Here is a 16,674-nt window from a genome sequence, read left to right as displayed (position 1 = left end):
CGTGACAGTCCCTGCTGCGGACGTGCGGTGTCCCCTCGTCCCCTTTTCACATCCCAGCACCCCTTCGCCCTCCCCAGCTTCCAAACGTGACTCTGAACGTCCCTGAGGGCCTTGCTCTGTGATCTGAGCGTGTGAGGCTTCCCCTCGGTTCTGCTCTGCGGAGTCACGCAGCGTCGTGCAGGATAAGGGTGCCAGGGGTATGTCCTGCTGCCTCGATTGCCAGAGGAAGGGACTGGGCCTGAGAAGGGGGGTGACATGTGCAAGGTTACCAGGACTGTAGGTGGGATTGCTAACGGGACTCGGACTCCCGGGACAAATTTGTACACTATTACCATCATGTCAAAGTAAGCTTCTTAATAAGATGCTTTTCAGCCGCTCGTCAGTTACGTATAAATAATTTAAGAACTTAGCAATACCCGAGTGTATCTCTTTACTCAGAGCATCCTGTGGATTTCCTTACATAGTTAAAAGAGATAGTAATAAAATAGATGAGTGTAACAAAATTTTTTTTTTTACCTTATATTTATTGGAAGATTATTTCAATAGGCTTCAGTGTTTATTCGCAAATAAGAATGTATCTACTCGCCACATAATCATGTGGGAGTTACAGACATACAGGTGGGTGGTCCCCCGTATCATTCTTCCAGTCACTTCTGAAGGTTTAAAGGGACAGTCTCCTATAGGAATCTTCATGGAACTTTCTGGGTAAGTTTTCATGCAGAAAAGTACTTCCTCAGCCGGCCGGATCACTCGTAACTTTGTTGCTTGCATTTTCTTTCTCCAGGTCTGCCTCCTCTCTCACAGTCCACATTTTTCCAAGAGCAGCAGAAAATGAATAAATTTGTGGTGAGTTTTTCTGTTTACGTATTTATTCTTTAGTTTATAATACACTTTAGGAAGTGAATAGTTCAAAATTTAAAATGGGAAAGTAGACCAGATAAAAGATATGCTTAAACAAAACAGCACAGTAGGTCAACCAGGCATGTCTGTCAAGCTCAAATGTGTAGATAGCATCATCCTTCAGAGCTCTATGAGCAAAAGTACAAGTGCACCTCGTGTTCTTGACGTTCGTTGCGAAAAATGATAAATACCATCCATTATTCGACTCACATTGACCGGCGAACACTTTTCTCTTGGGTTTTAAAGATTTCGTTGGCGATCTCACTGTAGTTGTGACTAGCCTTCGTAAAGGAGAAGCCTTGAGCCATTGCCACTAGTGCCTTGTGCCTCGTGTAAACCAACGGCGTACTGCCCAGGGAGCACTCAGGGCACATATCTTTTCTGCTGACTGAAACATTGTCGACCCATAGATATATTGTTTTTACTGCTTGGTCAGCGGAGATAAAACGAGGACCATCTGGAGGAATGGTCCTCTCACCCTTCAGATCAGTGTTCCCAAACATCTCCTCGACTGTCTGTTGGGGTTGCACAGCTGTCCCTGTGGCGATGTCTCTGGCAAAGACTCCTTATTTCTCGTTCATGTTTTATCTCGCAGCCTGCAGTCAGGGGTCTCTCCCTGCCCTCTCCTGAACCTGACCTGGTAAAGGTCACTTGTGATCTGTTAGAGATCTGCCATCCTTGCCTGGGCCCACTGCCACCTTACCCATCTGCAGCCTCCTCTGCCGGTGTCTGTAACAGATCTCTCCTTGCTGTCCTGCTGATTATTCTGCTACCTTCATGTGCTGTTCCTGCACCCTTGTCTCGTGACTCTTACGCCCACCCGTCCTCCCCGCCCCCCGTCCTTCTAACTGCCAGCTCTGTCCGTTCTCCCGCACAGACCAGATGCCCCTGTCCTGCCCGCACCTTCACAGAGCGTGTCCAAAGGACACCTCAAATAAGAGAGCCAGTAGATCCAGAATGTAATTATTTGCCAGCTGCCACTTCCATCTTCACCCGTTGCCCTGCTGGTTCATCGTTCCTCATCCTGCTTGTCATGTGTCCAGAAAAATGGAGTCATTGTAAACTCCTCCATCCTGTTGCCACATTTGATGATTATTCAGGTTTGTTAATGTTGACATTCTAAATGGGTTTTATTTCCTTCCCCTTCACCCCACCCCATTTCCATTAAAATAGCTTACCTTTTCGTCCCTGGACTGTTACAGAAGCTTCCTTCTTGGGCTGCTCCTTCTTTCCTCCGCTAGCTCAAGTGGATTTTCCACGTTGAGTATTTCTCCGGAAGTGTTACTCAGTCATGTCTCCGTGTGGAAAGCACCTGAGAGGTTCCCTGAATAACTAGAAAAAAGAGGTCGCCGTTACACTGAGGTGGGGAAGATTGTGGGAGAAGCAGATTTGAGAAAAGGCCAGAGTTAGGTTTGAGACATTTTAAATCGAGCTGCCATTATGACATGCAAGTGAAGATGTCGGCATCTGTGTCACCGGACGGTGCTTCTCAGCTCTCAGTGGTTTGAGCACCACTTGTCCTGCCCGCGACACTTTCTGCTCTGCTCTTTGGAGGGCTCCTAGTAGAAGCTGCTCCTCGTTCAGCTCTTTGCTTTGTGACCCTTCACTTCGCCAAATGTTTTGTCTTTTTTCTTAGAAGTAACATCCTGTGTCTTCGGGATTGGGATGTGGTTTTAATTTTTCCTTTTCTTTGGCTGTGATTTTAGGAGGTAGTTCTTCCCCTCAAGGAACTTCCCGTTCCCCTGGGAGGCGGTGACCCACGGAAGTATTTACAGGATCGTGGGCGTCCTCCCGATCAGCACCCGGAACACTGAAGGGACGTGAAGCACAGCTGGTTTTAGCCGCACTGTCGGAGTCCAGCTCAGTCACTCGGCGAAGGGGGAGCTCTGGGTGGGGTGAGGCAGTTTGTCACAGCCCTGGAACAATCGTGACCTGCGTAGTCACAGAGGGCGCTGAGGTGCTCAGAACAGCACGAGGTGGACTGAACACGGCTCCTGAAGTGCCAGGAAGGATCTGCTTGCTTATTAGCTCACAGGCTTCTGTCAAGGGACCGTGAGGGTGTGGGTGGAGACCAGCACTGGGTCTGACTGAAGGGTCACCCATGCCGTCCTGATTTTGGGTTTGGTCCTGCGCAGAATTTGAAACCTTTTCATTAGGAAAGTGAGTTATCTGAAGAAAAGATGTCATATGTAGAGGCCGATCATGTGAACAGCATGAAGTTCAGGGGCGGGGGGTGGAGAGTGCGAGTCAAGGGGACCCTGGTCTAGTGAGATGCCAGAAAAGGAATATGACCTGGGGTGTTCTGCCTGACCCGAGGCCCCAGTAGCTTGTTGGTAGGCTTAGGGTTTTTTCTTAATCATCAGTGAGGTTTATATTTTTACATATTTAGGAGCTGGAGGTTTTTTCCTCCCCATTAATAGACTATTTTTAGAGCGGTTTGAGGTTGACAGAAAAATTGAGCCCACCAGAGTTCTCGCATACCTGGCCTCCCTCATCTCTCCTGCCACTAACACCTGCCAAGTGTGCTGTGTTCCTACAGCCCACGGGTCGGTGTTGAGACGTTATTATCTAAGGTCCATAGTTTGCGTTAGGGCTTACAGTCAGGGCTTGCTCTTTCTGTTGTATGGTTTAGGTTTTAGCAAATGTGTAAGGACATGTAGCCGCCATTCCAGTGCCACGCAGAACAGTTTCAGTACCTCCTGTAAGCTGTAGGAGCAACCAGTTTGCACAGGAGCAGCAGGTGCATTTCCGGCATGTCGAGTTTGAGGTCGGGGACATACATATCTGGTACTCATGAAGGAAGTCTGGGCTGGTGATGTGAGTTTGGGGAATGTGATATGTAGATGATAATTAAAGCCACGAGGCCAGATGGGGCCACCATCAGAGCAGCGAGCGCAGAGCAAAGGATGAGCACGGAGCCCCAGGGCCTTCTGAGTCAGGATGACTCGGAGAGGCGGGCAGCCGGCGAAGGAGGCTGAGCGGGAGCAGCCAGGGAGCAAAGGGGGAGCCAGCACTGCACACGTTCTGGAAGCATAACGAAGGGGCCAAGTGCATTCTGTGTTGCCAGGAGGGCCTATGCTCCTCGGGGGCAGGGCTGTGTCCACTGCTCTGTGTCCCTGACAGGCGGCTTGTCCTGGCTCACGGTGCAGGGCCGCATCTTCCTTTTCCGGTGTGGACATGTGAACTGTCGTGTGTTCCTCACACCCGTGTTTAACTTCCACAGTCTGTGAGACAGAAAAGGTGTACAGCGTTCTTAGTTGACTTTGCCAGTGAGCCTGGCAGGTCTTGTCCCCATACGCCTTCTCCAGTTCTAATCCCAGTGCCGTTCCAGGGACCGGTGTCATTCAAGGACGTGGCAGTGGACTTCACCCAGGAGGAGTGGCAGCAGCTGGACCTTGTGCAGAGGACAACCTACCGGGACGTGATGCTGGAGAACTACAGCCACCTGGTCGCCGTGGGTGAGGAGAGCTGGCTTCCGAGTCGCTGCGATGCATGGGATTTCCCTCCAGTTTACTAACTTTAATTTTGAATTTGATGGGACAAATGTGAATAATGTGTTTTGGGCACCAGGCAGGACATTTTGGTCTTTACTTCCCCAGTGAAAGGTTCTAATTTTGATCCAGTTCAGGTGGGCATCCTGCCGTGTAGCTACTAAGGCAGCACTTCCCTCAGATGGCAGCGAGACAGAAGCCCAGCAGCCAGCCAGGTTCAAGCTCTCTTTCGTTTTTTATTAACAGGGTGTCACGTTGTCAAACCGGAAGTTATCATCAAGTTGGAGCAAGGAGAAGAGCCATGGATAGTAGAAGGAGAAGTCCTACTTCAGACTTACCCAGGTGTGTCAGAGGAGGCAGTGAGGCGATTGGTAACTTGGCAGTGTTTTTCCCAGGAATTTTTAATGGTCCCAAACTTCAGAAGTGACTAAATATAGTTACTTGTATGCTTTAGCTACCAGATTCTCACTCCCAAAGGCAGCTCCCTCCCCCACAGAGATTTATGCTTGCAGAGCTTTTCCATGCTCACCTCAACCCAAAACTGACATCCAGTCACTTCCTTCTTTCTCTTTAACCTTGGGTCCTGCCGGCTTTCATGGCATTTTCAGTAATCCATTGCCATAGAGTGTTTTTAGGTATTCATAAGTCTATTATTAAAAAATAACTTATGCAACCTGTGTTATTATCTTCCGTCCTCTTTCTTTATTATGAAATGCTTCAGACTTGTTCCTGTCCCCAGTTTCACTTTTTACTTCTCTGTCTTGGAGGTCAGATTCCAAATACCATCATGTGCCTTAGCCAGTAAATTCAGTTCACCCCTGTTGTCATATGCACTTGTGCTGGTCATTACTCCTGATATCCAGCCCTTCTTAAGTTTGATGACACCAGGAACTTTTTCTCCAGATGTTCATTTTCATCTCGTCTCTCTTATTTACTGTTCTGTTCCCAGTGCCTGTCATAGTAGGTGCTCAATAAATGTGATGTACAGAGATGAATTGTGACAGATTTGTCCTCCCATCCTCTCCAGAAATGCATCTGCCTTTAGTGCTTCTTTAAAAGGCTCCTCCTGTCTCAGGTCTTTTTGGTTCTTTTTGGTCCGTTTTGTGCTGCATCGCCCACCTCTAGTCTGGGGTCCCCTGTCACAGGGGCAGTACGGCACCCTCTCGTTCAGATGGATTTATAACGTCTTCATCTGACATTCCCAGTGGCTGCATCTTGTCACCAGTCTCACAGGATGCACCTGCAGAGGCTCCCGTTCATTCTTAAAGGGAACTGACATTCCTCATGCTTTAGGAGTCACCGCAGTATTAGTCTGTATTGTCTGGAAAATTTTTTCTTTTGTTTCCCAAAATTCCTGCTAAACTTCATTTGGTCGAGAAATGTGTTCTATTTATGTGATTGTTGTCCCTGCAGCTTTATATTTCACTGGGGTGTGCTTTATTTGGCCAGATAACACTTTAAGTCTGAGCTCAAATTGTCAAACCCTTCCGTCTTTGAAGTTTTTCCTTCTGACTCTTATCATTACTCCAGTCTCTTGCTTCTCTCAACTTTGACTCCACCTCATGGTGATACGTTAAAAAAGAGTTAGATCTGACCAAGGAATCTATTATTTGAGAGTATGTATTTTTTGCTTGAGCTTTCCTCCCCTGAATTATCATCCTGTAAAGAAAAGAGCATGGCTATATCTGATGACCCTCTTTCTCCAACAAATAGGTTGATTTTCCTGGAGCAGTAATTCATTTAAACTAGATCATCCTAGTTCGGCTTCACATTGTAAATCCAGGTAGTACTATTGCTCAGATTTTTTTCCCCTCATTTTCTCCATTGCTGTTTTGATGGTGGACTAAGGGAAATTATAGGTTTTGGAGGACAAAGTTGATATGGTTTCATTTGACGTGGATGATAGCATGCTTGATAGTCAGGGTCATCCAAAAATTTGTAAGATAAGTGAAAATAAGGTCACTATTTTAGGAGCAGATTGAGGAATCTGATTTTTAACATTTGTACACTAAATGAAACTCATGGGAAAGTGCTTTTCACACTCAGAATTAAGTGACAACGGTAATGTCAAAGATGAGACAAATAAGAAAATTGAAAATGGGGAAAATAATCCTAAACTTATTGAGTATGTATTTTGTGCCAAATGCCATTGCGAGCACGTTATATTAATCAACTGATGTAAACCCACTACAACTTCTTGAAATAGGTACATTGTCTTCATGTTACTGGTGGATGAATCTGAGTCTGAGGGCAGCTAGGTGACTTGCCCTGGGTCACCTAACCAGAGTTAATGCTCTGTGGTCTAAATAGGAACAAATAGGGTTTCATGGTCAGAATGAATTCAGTTTAAACGACAACAACGTTAGAATATTTAAGAAATCTAAAGCTTTCGAAAAGACGGCATGCTCTGTGGTCTGTTTTACAGTGTTGGGCATATCCGTTCCTGGACTCTCCTTCCAAGTGGAACACAATTAGAGCCCTGGTTATAGGATGTTACTCTAAACATGAGGAGATGTAGGGGTCCGTTTATTTGGCACTAGTGTGTGGAATCTGAAAAAAAAGCTAAATAGTTTGGAAGGATCTAGACTAGTCAAAATGCTGCCACAAAAATCTTAGTATAAGGTGATAGTGCCTTAGATTGTGATCGTTTCTCCCAAGCTGAAATGGAACGATGTGGTATGAAGTGCTACTCCTCACCCTCCAAAACTAATCCATCCTTACAGATAGTTTACGGCCCTCCTTGTCCCCCTGTCAGTTGACCCCATTCACTCTGAATACTCTGAGCTACCTTGTCAATCATTTATCCAACATCCGGTCTTCTGATCACTGCCGTGTGTTTACATATTATCTTCTATACCCAGTTTTCAACAAAGTTTTATAAAGTAGCAAAGATCAAAGGTACTAGTGTTTTTATTAGTTTATTTCTCTTTTTCCTCATCACTAGAGATTGGTGCATGCACGTGTATCTTTATATTCCAAACCAAAGAATAAAGGAAAAAAAATACACACGGAATTATTTTCACTGTCTATGAAACTAGCACCTACACCTCAATGAAGTGGTTGTGTATGTCTCATTCCATGTCTTATGTAGGAAGATGTACAAAATTTGGTTAATTTTGCCTCTTTTTAGAAGTCTGGAAAGTCAACCTGATAGAGGGAGTCCAGGAAAGTGAAGGCAAACATTCGATCCAAACTGTATCCATCAGCAACAAAACCCTGAGTGAAGAGAGAGGTAATGTTCTTAGCAAGACTTTTAATGTGGAAACAAACCCTGTTCCTTCAAGAAAAATATCCTATAAATGTGACTCATGTGAAAAGAGTGTAAAGTTGATTTCAGAATATATTAGTAGTGATGGAAGCTATGCAAGAATGAAACCCGATGAATGTAGTGCATGTGGGAAATCACTCCTCCATGCGAAGCTTGAGAAAACTCATCCAGGAGACAGATCTTATGAATTTAATCAAAATGGGGACGCTTATACTCTAAATGAAGACAGCATCTATCAGAATGTGCATATTTTGGAGAAACCCTTTGAATATATTGAATGCCAGAAAGCCTTTCAAAAGGATACAGTTTTTGTTAATCCTTTGGAGGAGAAGCCCTATAAATGGAATGAATCTGACATAGCCTTTCTTCAAATGTCAAACCTCAGTGTACACCAGACATCTCCTATGGAAATAAAACCCTATGAATGCAGTGCATGTGGAAAATCCTTCTGTAAAAAGTCAAAATTTATTATACATCAGAGGACTCATACAGGAGAGAAACCTTATGAATGTAATCAGTGTGGGAAATCCTTCTGCCAGAAGGGAACCCTCACTGTCCATCAGAGAACACACACAGGGGAGAAGCCCTATGAATGTAGCGAATGCGGGAAAACCTTCTACCAGAAGTTACACCTCATTCAACACCAGAGAACCCACTCAGGAGAGAAGCCCTATGAATGTAGTTATTGTGGAAAATCCTTTTGCCAGAAGACACACCTCACACAACACCAGAGAACGCATTCAGGAGAGAGACCCTATGTTTGTCATGATTGTGGAAAAACCTTCTCCCAGAAGTCAGCACTTAATGACCATCATAAGATTCACACAGGTGTGAAACTCTATAAGTGTAACGAATGTGGGAAATGTTTCTGTCGCAAGTCTACTCTCACTACACATCAGAGGACACACACAGGAGAGAAACCCTATGAATGTAATGAATGTGGAAAATTTTTCTCTCGGTTATCATATCTCACTGTACATTATAGAACTCATTCAGGAGAGAAACCCTATGAATGTAATGAGTGTGGAAAAACCTTCTACCTAAATTCAGCCCTCATGAGACATCAGAGAGTACACACAGGAGAGAAACCATATGAATGTAATGAATGTGGAAAATTATTCTCCCAGTTGTCATACCTCACTATACATCATAGAACTCATTCAGGAGTGAAACCCTATGAATGTAACGAATGTGGGAAAACCTTCTACCAGAATTCAGCCCTTTGTAGACATCGGAGAATACATAAAGGAGAGAAGCCCTATGAATGTTACATATGCGGAAAATTCTTTTCTCAGATGTCATACCTCACTATACATCATAGAATTCATTCAGGAGAGAAACCTTATGAATGTAATGAATGTGGGAAAACCTTCTGCCAGAATTCAGCTCTTAATAGGCACCAGAGGACACACACAGGAGAGAAGGCCTATGAGTGTTATGAATGTGGAAAATTCTTCTCTCAAATGTCATATCTCACTATACATCATAGAATTCATTCTGGAGAGAAACCCTTTGAATGTAATGAATGTGGGAAAGCCTTCTCTCGGATGTCATACCTCACTGTACATTACAGAACTCATTCAGGAGAGAAGCCCTATGAATGTAGTGAATGTGGGAAAAAATTCTACCACAAATCAGCCTTCAATAGCCATCAGAGAATCCATAGGAGAGGGAATGTAAATGTAATTGATGTGGGAAGGCTTCTCTGAAGTCAGACCTTATTTTATGTCAAGAACCCTTTCAAAATAATGTATAAGGAACTCCTACCATTGTAAATCAGTTCACACAGGGGAAAGTGGATCAGCCTTTGTGCATTAGTCAGGTTTGTAATCTGAAAGTTCACAGGGTAAAAACCACGATTGCCACAAGACCACGTGACTTGTTGGATACTAGATTACACAGGAGCAAAAGTTTATAAACATGTAGAATGTATATACGTTTCACTGTGGATTCAAACTGTTTTACGTATCAGGGAATTCATACCAATGGGAATCTGTCATTTTAAGAAATGTGGAAAACATACTCCTTTAGAAATTGTTAATACTAAAAGTTATGTTTCTGATGTATCAAGCTTTTTGTAAAAAAAAAAAAAACTTGTGAATAAATGTACACCTCATGTAAATAGAAGCTGTAAAATCAGACGGCTAATCAAGACAGCAACACAGCCACATTAAACTCATATAGGTAGTTCCTCAGGATGTAGGACTTTTTGTTTGCTTGCTTTTTAGGATGCTACATTACAGGAATTGTATGTTCATTCTGAATCATGTTTGAAAAGGCATTGTATCCTTTTTAGAATAACTTGTAAGACACGGTAAGATTACTCATTTTAAATGGCACCACCACGTTAGTATCTTAATATGCAGTGTCATTGAACTAATATTCAATAGGTATAAAGTATGCTGCTGCTTGTACTCTTCTCTAGCACTTACGATCGTATTTGATTATTGTTAATGAACTAAATCTTCCCTAAAGAAGTCAATGTTTTTTATAATGTTTTCGACTGTATTTGAGTCAACAAGAGATAGAAATGTATCCGTAAAATAGATAGAAAAAAACTGCATAAGTAGTTTTAAATTGTTAATGCCAAGTCTCCAGTAGTGAGAAACAATTGTAGTGCTCATTAAACTCTGTACAGTTTTTAAATGTACTTAAAATAGTCCCATTTTTATCTGACTTTTTTCATGTTTTTTATTTAGATCCTACATAAGTGTGCAGTAATGTTTTTAAACACTGCACTCCTGTTCCTAAGCGAGTTAAGACTATGTTCATAGGGCTACTTGTGGCTGACATTGTTGAGTGCCCGCCCTAGCCACCCGTTCCTTACTTTTCACTGGCAGAGTTTGCATATCCATATCTCCTCGTGGAACGGGGATAAATCCTGAATGGTTTCAACGAATAATGATAATCTGTCATTGTCAGCAAAGGAGTGGTCATAGGATCCAATGGTAGACACATAAAAGAGGTATCAGACAGGTTATTTCTGGAGCAGGTTTCCTCAAAGATTCAAGGAAAGCTGCAGGGTAAAGTGGAGTCTTGTGTTGACCATCTCCTTGTCAGGATGTGACACCTGGTTGTGTCTTTCAACAATGACTTCTGATTTGTGCGTGGCAGAGCAGAAGGGCGGCAAGAACCTGGATGGTGTTGCTGAGCCACTGCCTAACCAGCCGCGTAGCCGCTCCAGCTCTGGACTGTTCCTTTGGGGAAGGACTAAATTGATTTTTATGCCAGTTAAAGCTCTGTTAGTGATAACTGGAGCTAGGAAGTTACCTTTTGCAGGAGTAACGCAATTGAGAAGTGGACCTTAGGTAAATCACCTATTTCGAGGTCTTGATACAGAGACTTATTTTCTGTAAATTTTGATGTAAGTAGTTTGAGCATTAGAAACAAATATGTATGTTTCCTTGAGTTGTTACGTCATTGACCAAAGGACCTTTGGAACCCGATAGAATGTCAGGGATACCTTCCTTTTTATAATGCATGACACAGATTTCGTTTAATTTACATTATTCATGGATCATTGCTACAATGTTCGTTGACAACATATACAATGTAAGGTAAGGACCTACTTTTGTTTGCTTTCCAGGGATTAGCCCGATAGCCTACGTTATTTGAATAATTTGCCCTTACCATTGAGATGAAATCCCCTATTTTTCATGTGTTTTAATCACTTGTGAAGCCTGTTTTGTTGCTCAGCACTTTTCCTCCATACTCTTTGAGCTGATTGTATGCTACATTACAGGAATTAAAGGTCTGCTAGATTGTACAGTTGTGTAGAAACTATATGTTCAGAGTATATTTGTCGAAATGCTATCTACAAAGGTTTCCCACCCCAGTGTGTCAAAATTATTATAGCTTAAATACACAGTATGGGTATTAAGTAAAAAATTTGAAAAGCTGAAATGGTTTATCACATTCTTTTTCTCTTGCTGAGAGCCTGCATATTAAAGGGCCAGTCCATGTAATTCCTAAACTAACTCTTCAATAATGTAGTCATGTAATTTGTTTATAGTGTGACAGCTGGCAGTGTTTTCATGTTATCACATCTCTGAAATGAGGATCGGTAGCACGTTCTAATTTAATTGGCATTGTTTTTCTTTTTCCTTAGAGGTACTTAAAATAATGATTTGTCTTAGATGTGACGGAATGCCGTGTTTGAAAAGTTTAACTCTTCCTGGCAAGTGTGTGAGGTGCACAGACCTGAGTTAGTGAAAGACAGCACTACGGGGCGAGTTCGGCGCGCCTGGCCTGCAGTGAGGGCTGAGAATGGAGTGAAGGCAGCGTGAGTACGCGTCTTTCACACGCGATGGCCTCGCAATCTGTGGCGTGAGCAGATTAGGAACCCTGGGAGGGGTCTTTAAGGGCTGAGCAGGAGGTCAGCCATTTCTTGGCAGGTGGAGATGAGAGTCCCCCAGTTTTGTTATCCTAGAGTTAGTGGAGTGGTGGTTCAGTTGTTACCCCCGTAGCTTCTCAGGTCAGACCAAAGACATGGCATTCACACTGGGGCCACATGCTGTCAGGCTACTGAGTCCCCCTCTCACAGTCCCATTTCTGTATGCCTGGCTGGGCAGTCCAGTCAAGCTCCACGAAGGAGGTTTCACAGTAAGCCCCAAGACTGCAGTCCAGGTTGTAAACGGCTCTACAGAATGCCTCCAATTGGACAAAACGAGGAAATACATTTTTTAAACTAAGTTGCTTTTCCTCTCCTCATCACAGTCATAACTATATCACAAGTAAATTGCTTTCCCTTCCTTGAACTTAAAGCCTGTGATTCCTGCCAAACCGAGGAAGTGGTGTGGGCTGCTGACTTGCTTGCATAGCCCTGCTCTGGTGATGCCACAGATGTGAGGGCAGTTTGTGGGTCAGGGAACTAACCTGAAAGGGGACAGCTCTGAAGAAGGCAGGCAGATGTGGCTCTCTCGTGGGGGAGGTGCTGGTAGCCAGACGCAGTAGAGAGGCAGGTGCTAAAGAAAACTTGCCGATTGTCATCTGTCCACACTGTACTTTCACCCTTCACTGTAGGGTCCCAAGCACATTACTGTCCACCATGGTGGACAGCAGGCACATCAGGTTGGCACTGCAGTGGCTCCATGAGAGCAGCCTCTTGGTCCAGCTGAGATGTAGGGTGGACACAACAGACACAGTATGTCAGCCTGGAGCATCCTTTCCTCCCCGCAAAGCCACATCTTCACAGGGGCACCTTCTTCTGGATGGAGGTGACCATGTCAAGTGCCCAGAGGAGAGGGGTCAGTAGGGAAGGGCTTTCTCTTCTGTAACACGTGCCTCTACTTAAACCACCCCAAGGAGCAGGAACTAGGGACCACACCTCCCTGCCACTCGTATCAACCAAGGTTTGTGGATACCCCAGTGAAAATTTCAGAAAAGCAGACATGAGCTTCCTAAGAGAGAGCACACCGTACCATGTACACAACTGGCAAGCTTAATGAGATGTGGAAGTTGAGATTTCAGATTTTCTTAATAGACATCCTTGAAGAAAAGAGTATTGATAATATGAAACAAGAACAGAAAGTTTCCCAAGAAAGGTGGGGAGGTGAGGGCTGAGCATGACATAATTCAATAGATGAGCTTAGTAACAGAATTCACACAACCAAAAAACAAACTAGCGGACTGTGTTAATGGCAAATAATTCTCTCAAGACACTAGAAAGAAGAAAGAAATATGATGTGAAAATTAAAAATTTTTGAGATGTAGAAGATACTAGAGATACTATCCATATACTCAGATTTTCAAAGAAACAAGATAGGGAGAAAATACATGAATTAAAAATTTCTCAGAATTAAAGAAGAAACCTAAAAGGAGCTTCTGTAATCCCAACTGGAAAGAGAAAGAAAATCTCTTCGGTCTATAAAGGAAAACTTGTTTAACCTAAATCAAGAGCGATCGCTAGAATACACGGGGATGTCCGCGAAGGGGTGAGCAGGGCGCCATGCCAAAAGAAAGGCTGCACGGGCTGCGCTTGATATCATCAGTGTTTACAAAATGCAAATTAGCCCTTTACACGCATCGGAATGGCAAAATGTACAGCGATGTATAATAAGTACTGGTGAGGATGTGAGTGGCGGTTGGTAATGTTTATATACTGCAGAAGTGTCTAAAATGATAGTGCCACACTGGGAAATAGATCTGCAAATGCTTTCTTAAATTGGTAATGTGGATGCCTCACCCTGATCTGTTTATATATCCCAGAGAGATTCTATGCGCATGAGGATGTGTAGACAGAAGGTTTCGTCGCATCAAGATTTTGAGATATCCTAGGTGAATGTCACTAGTAGAATAATATGTGGGTCAAGCTGGGGCATTCTGCCAGCAGAGGCATCTGCTGTATCTGTATGTAGCACATCTGATGAAATATTTTACATATGAATGAAAAAAATGATGGAATGAGATTTCATGTAACTAAATATTTGTATCAATTAAAATTTTACACCCATACATCCCTACGTAGTTTACCGTGTGTGCTTTTAAAGTCATAAATTCACTAGTATGAATGCTGTGGGGGGAGGGGAGGGAGCTGGGGTTGGTGCGGAGAAGGATCCGGTAAAGCGAGGATGGGGTCTGTGCAGGGACCAGTGTTGATGAGGAGTGTTCTGAACTGAGTATGGCAATGAACACTGTCCTCCAGGATTCCTACAGAAACAGAAAAACTAAAGGCCTCAGGAAATAAAAATTCTCGATAATGTTCTGTTCAGTCTTAGGGTTTTATGGCTCAGGTGCCCAAGATGTCCGTGCCTGTTTTGGCAACTTCAGCCCAACCCATCTTTCAGTAAAATGGTCGCAGCTGCCCCATCTGTTGGTCTCTACTTTTGAACGTCCTTCCTATGATGAATGTGCCACCCAGTTAGCGTGACAGATTGGGCTGCTAGATGTCCTACGGTGTTACAATGTTTCTTTTTGTAAAAAATCCCCCCTGCTTCCAGTTTCAGCTGGCGTATCACCAGAGATGTCACTTCCCAGTGGCCAGGCGACTACATTTGGTCCACAAGGGAAATAATGTGCCATCTTGTGAGTCACATTCTTAACAGAGCACCTTTTGTTCCTCGCTGCCTCCCCCCCCCCACCCCCGCCCTCGTGCCGTGACACAGCTGGTGCCAGTGAGCTTGTTTCCACCCTGAGCACAAGGACAGCACCTGGCACCCTTGAAAAGGGCCATGGAAACGCTTTGGGCCTTGGGGGCCACACAGCGCCTGTGGCAGCCGCCCACCTCTGCCGCTGTGGCACGAGAGCCCGCAATGCACGGGGAGGAGAGCCTTTCACATAGCGACACTGAAATTTGAGTTTCATAATTTTCACATGCCACAAACTACTTTCGATTTTAAAAAAACTACTTAAAATGCAAACGCCATTCCTGATTTACAGACTGCACAAAAAGGCAGCGGGCCGCACTGGCCTGTGACCATATTTTGCTGACTCTTGCTTTAGGAGATGGAAAAGTAACAGGTAAAGGGAACCCCTTCCCTGGATGATATCACAGAGTAGGACAAGCCGACCTCCCTAGACCACCTATTGGTGGACTTGTGCATGAAACAACGATCTTCTGTCTCGGTTCAGCCACTTGGCAGCCAGTCCAACGCCAACAGAGAATTAGCCAATGAAAAATGAACTGTCATTTTTTCTAAGATGCAACATATGCATTCCTCCAACACCTATCGTACAAATGACTAATAAAAGAGTCTCATGAAGAACGTAGAAGTAGCCCATTCAGAATCTTGTAATATAACAAGAATATTAGCAGAATCAATAGTAATCCTAATAAAAATACTAGCACAGCTTAGAATTTTACATTTCTAATAAAATACGCAGTCTTTCTATTCTGAGAAAAATGTGGGCCTACATCTTGGTTTCTAAATATTAATCCCCACTAAATGTAACCAAAGCTCTTTAGAGTAACAGCTTATCCCAAGGCTGGGTAGGAGAAATAAGAGCGTGGAACACCCATTTGGACGAGTATCAGCTCAAGAATTGATGGGACGTGGTTTTATGTCTAGAAACGGCAGAGCAGGGAGATTGAGGGCTCTGTCCCTGCGTCGTGAACAACTCCTAATGAACTGGTGAAAACTGACCATCGACCTAGTCCGAATCTTACAACCACTGCGGGGAGGCCTGGCGAAGGACGGCAGGGCTCTGCAGCGACAAGGCTGTGACTCTGAACTGTCCGCCTCCCATCCCCCGCATCTCAGATCAGTAGCCAAAAGGATGACGACCTGAGCTCCACGTCAGGATGCTGGGGCCAGAGGGTGAATGACAGACGTCAGAACTGTGATGGCGGGCGTCTCCTGTTGGGACACTGTAAGAGTTGCAAGTCTTCCCTTTGTTTCCTCAACTCAGAGCAGTCACGGAGCTGGGGCAGTATGTGCCCAAAGCACTGAAAGGAACAAGTACTGGCTGCAGCCGCTGGGAACAAGAAATGACAGTTATTTCTTGCTTCAAATGAGTAACAGACAAACAGAAGCCTGGCGAGGAAGAGGTTGAAAAAGAAGGTGTGTGGGAATAAGGGCTTCCATTCCACATGTATCAGGAATTCACGGGTGCCCAGATGGGACACGGGCTCAGGAAAGCCCCGAAGAAGCCCCTGCCTGAGCCGTCGCCTTGACTGGCCTGCATGCGCCATGTAGGCTGGGCATGAAGACGAAGGCAGGATTGCAACCAGCTTGGCTACGTGTCAAAGGAAGGTCCCACACAGTCAATCTGCAAAGGGCAGGAGAGTATTTTTTCCTTTTTCTCCACCCCCCTTTTCTTTTTTTTGGCGGGGGGAGGCGGTGGGCAACTCCAAATGTTTAAGGAAACAGTTAAAACACACTTGACCTCTACACTGAAGGAAAAAGGAATTCAGTGAACACAGATGACAAAGAATACAGACTCACAAAAAGTTTAGAAAAGTCAATAAAGAAGCAAACAACCCACAACACACAACAAGAACGCTGGGGCCGGGGGAAGAATCTGAATTTCAGAGTTGCAACATTATAATACTAAAAACGTCCGGTTTTCAGGGAAAAA

At 44.2% G+C, this 16,674-nt stretch overlaps 1 protein-coding gene across 1 annotated transcript in view; it reads left to right on the top strand.

The window, feature by feature from the left end:
* ZNF12 (zinc finger protein 12) overlaps positions 1–11,425 on the top strand; it is an 11,879-nt gene extending 454 nt beyond the window's left edge. Inside the window, exons 2-5 of the mRNA XM_039880018.1 lie at positions 78–846; positions 4,232–4,358; positions 4,638–4,733; positions 7,522–11,425. Coding sequence (XP_039735952.1) covers positions 832–846; positions 4,232–4,358; positions 4,638–4,733; positions 7,522–9,368 — 2,085 coding nt within the window. The 5' untranslated portion in view covers positions 78–831 and the 3' untranslated portion in view covers positions 9,369–11,425. The remainder of the gene's footprint in view (positions 1–77; positions 847–4,231; positions 4,359–4,637; positions 4,734–7,521) is intronic.
* Positions 11,426–16,674: the final 5,249 nt, after the last annotated feature.

This window comes from Pteropus medius, unplaced genomic scaffold, assembly GCF_902729225.1.
Source record: "Pteropus medius unplaced genomic scaffold, Ma_sr-lr_union100, whole genome shotgun sequence".
NCBI classification, from domain to species: domain Eukaryota; kingdom Metazoa; phylum Chordata; class Mammalia; order Chiroptera; family Pteropodidae; genus Pteropus; species Pteropus medius.
Note: the sequence above shows the minus strand (reverse complement) of the source record. Positions and strands in the feature narration are given on the sequence as shown.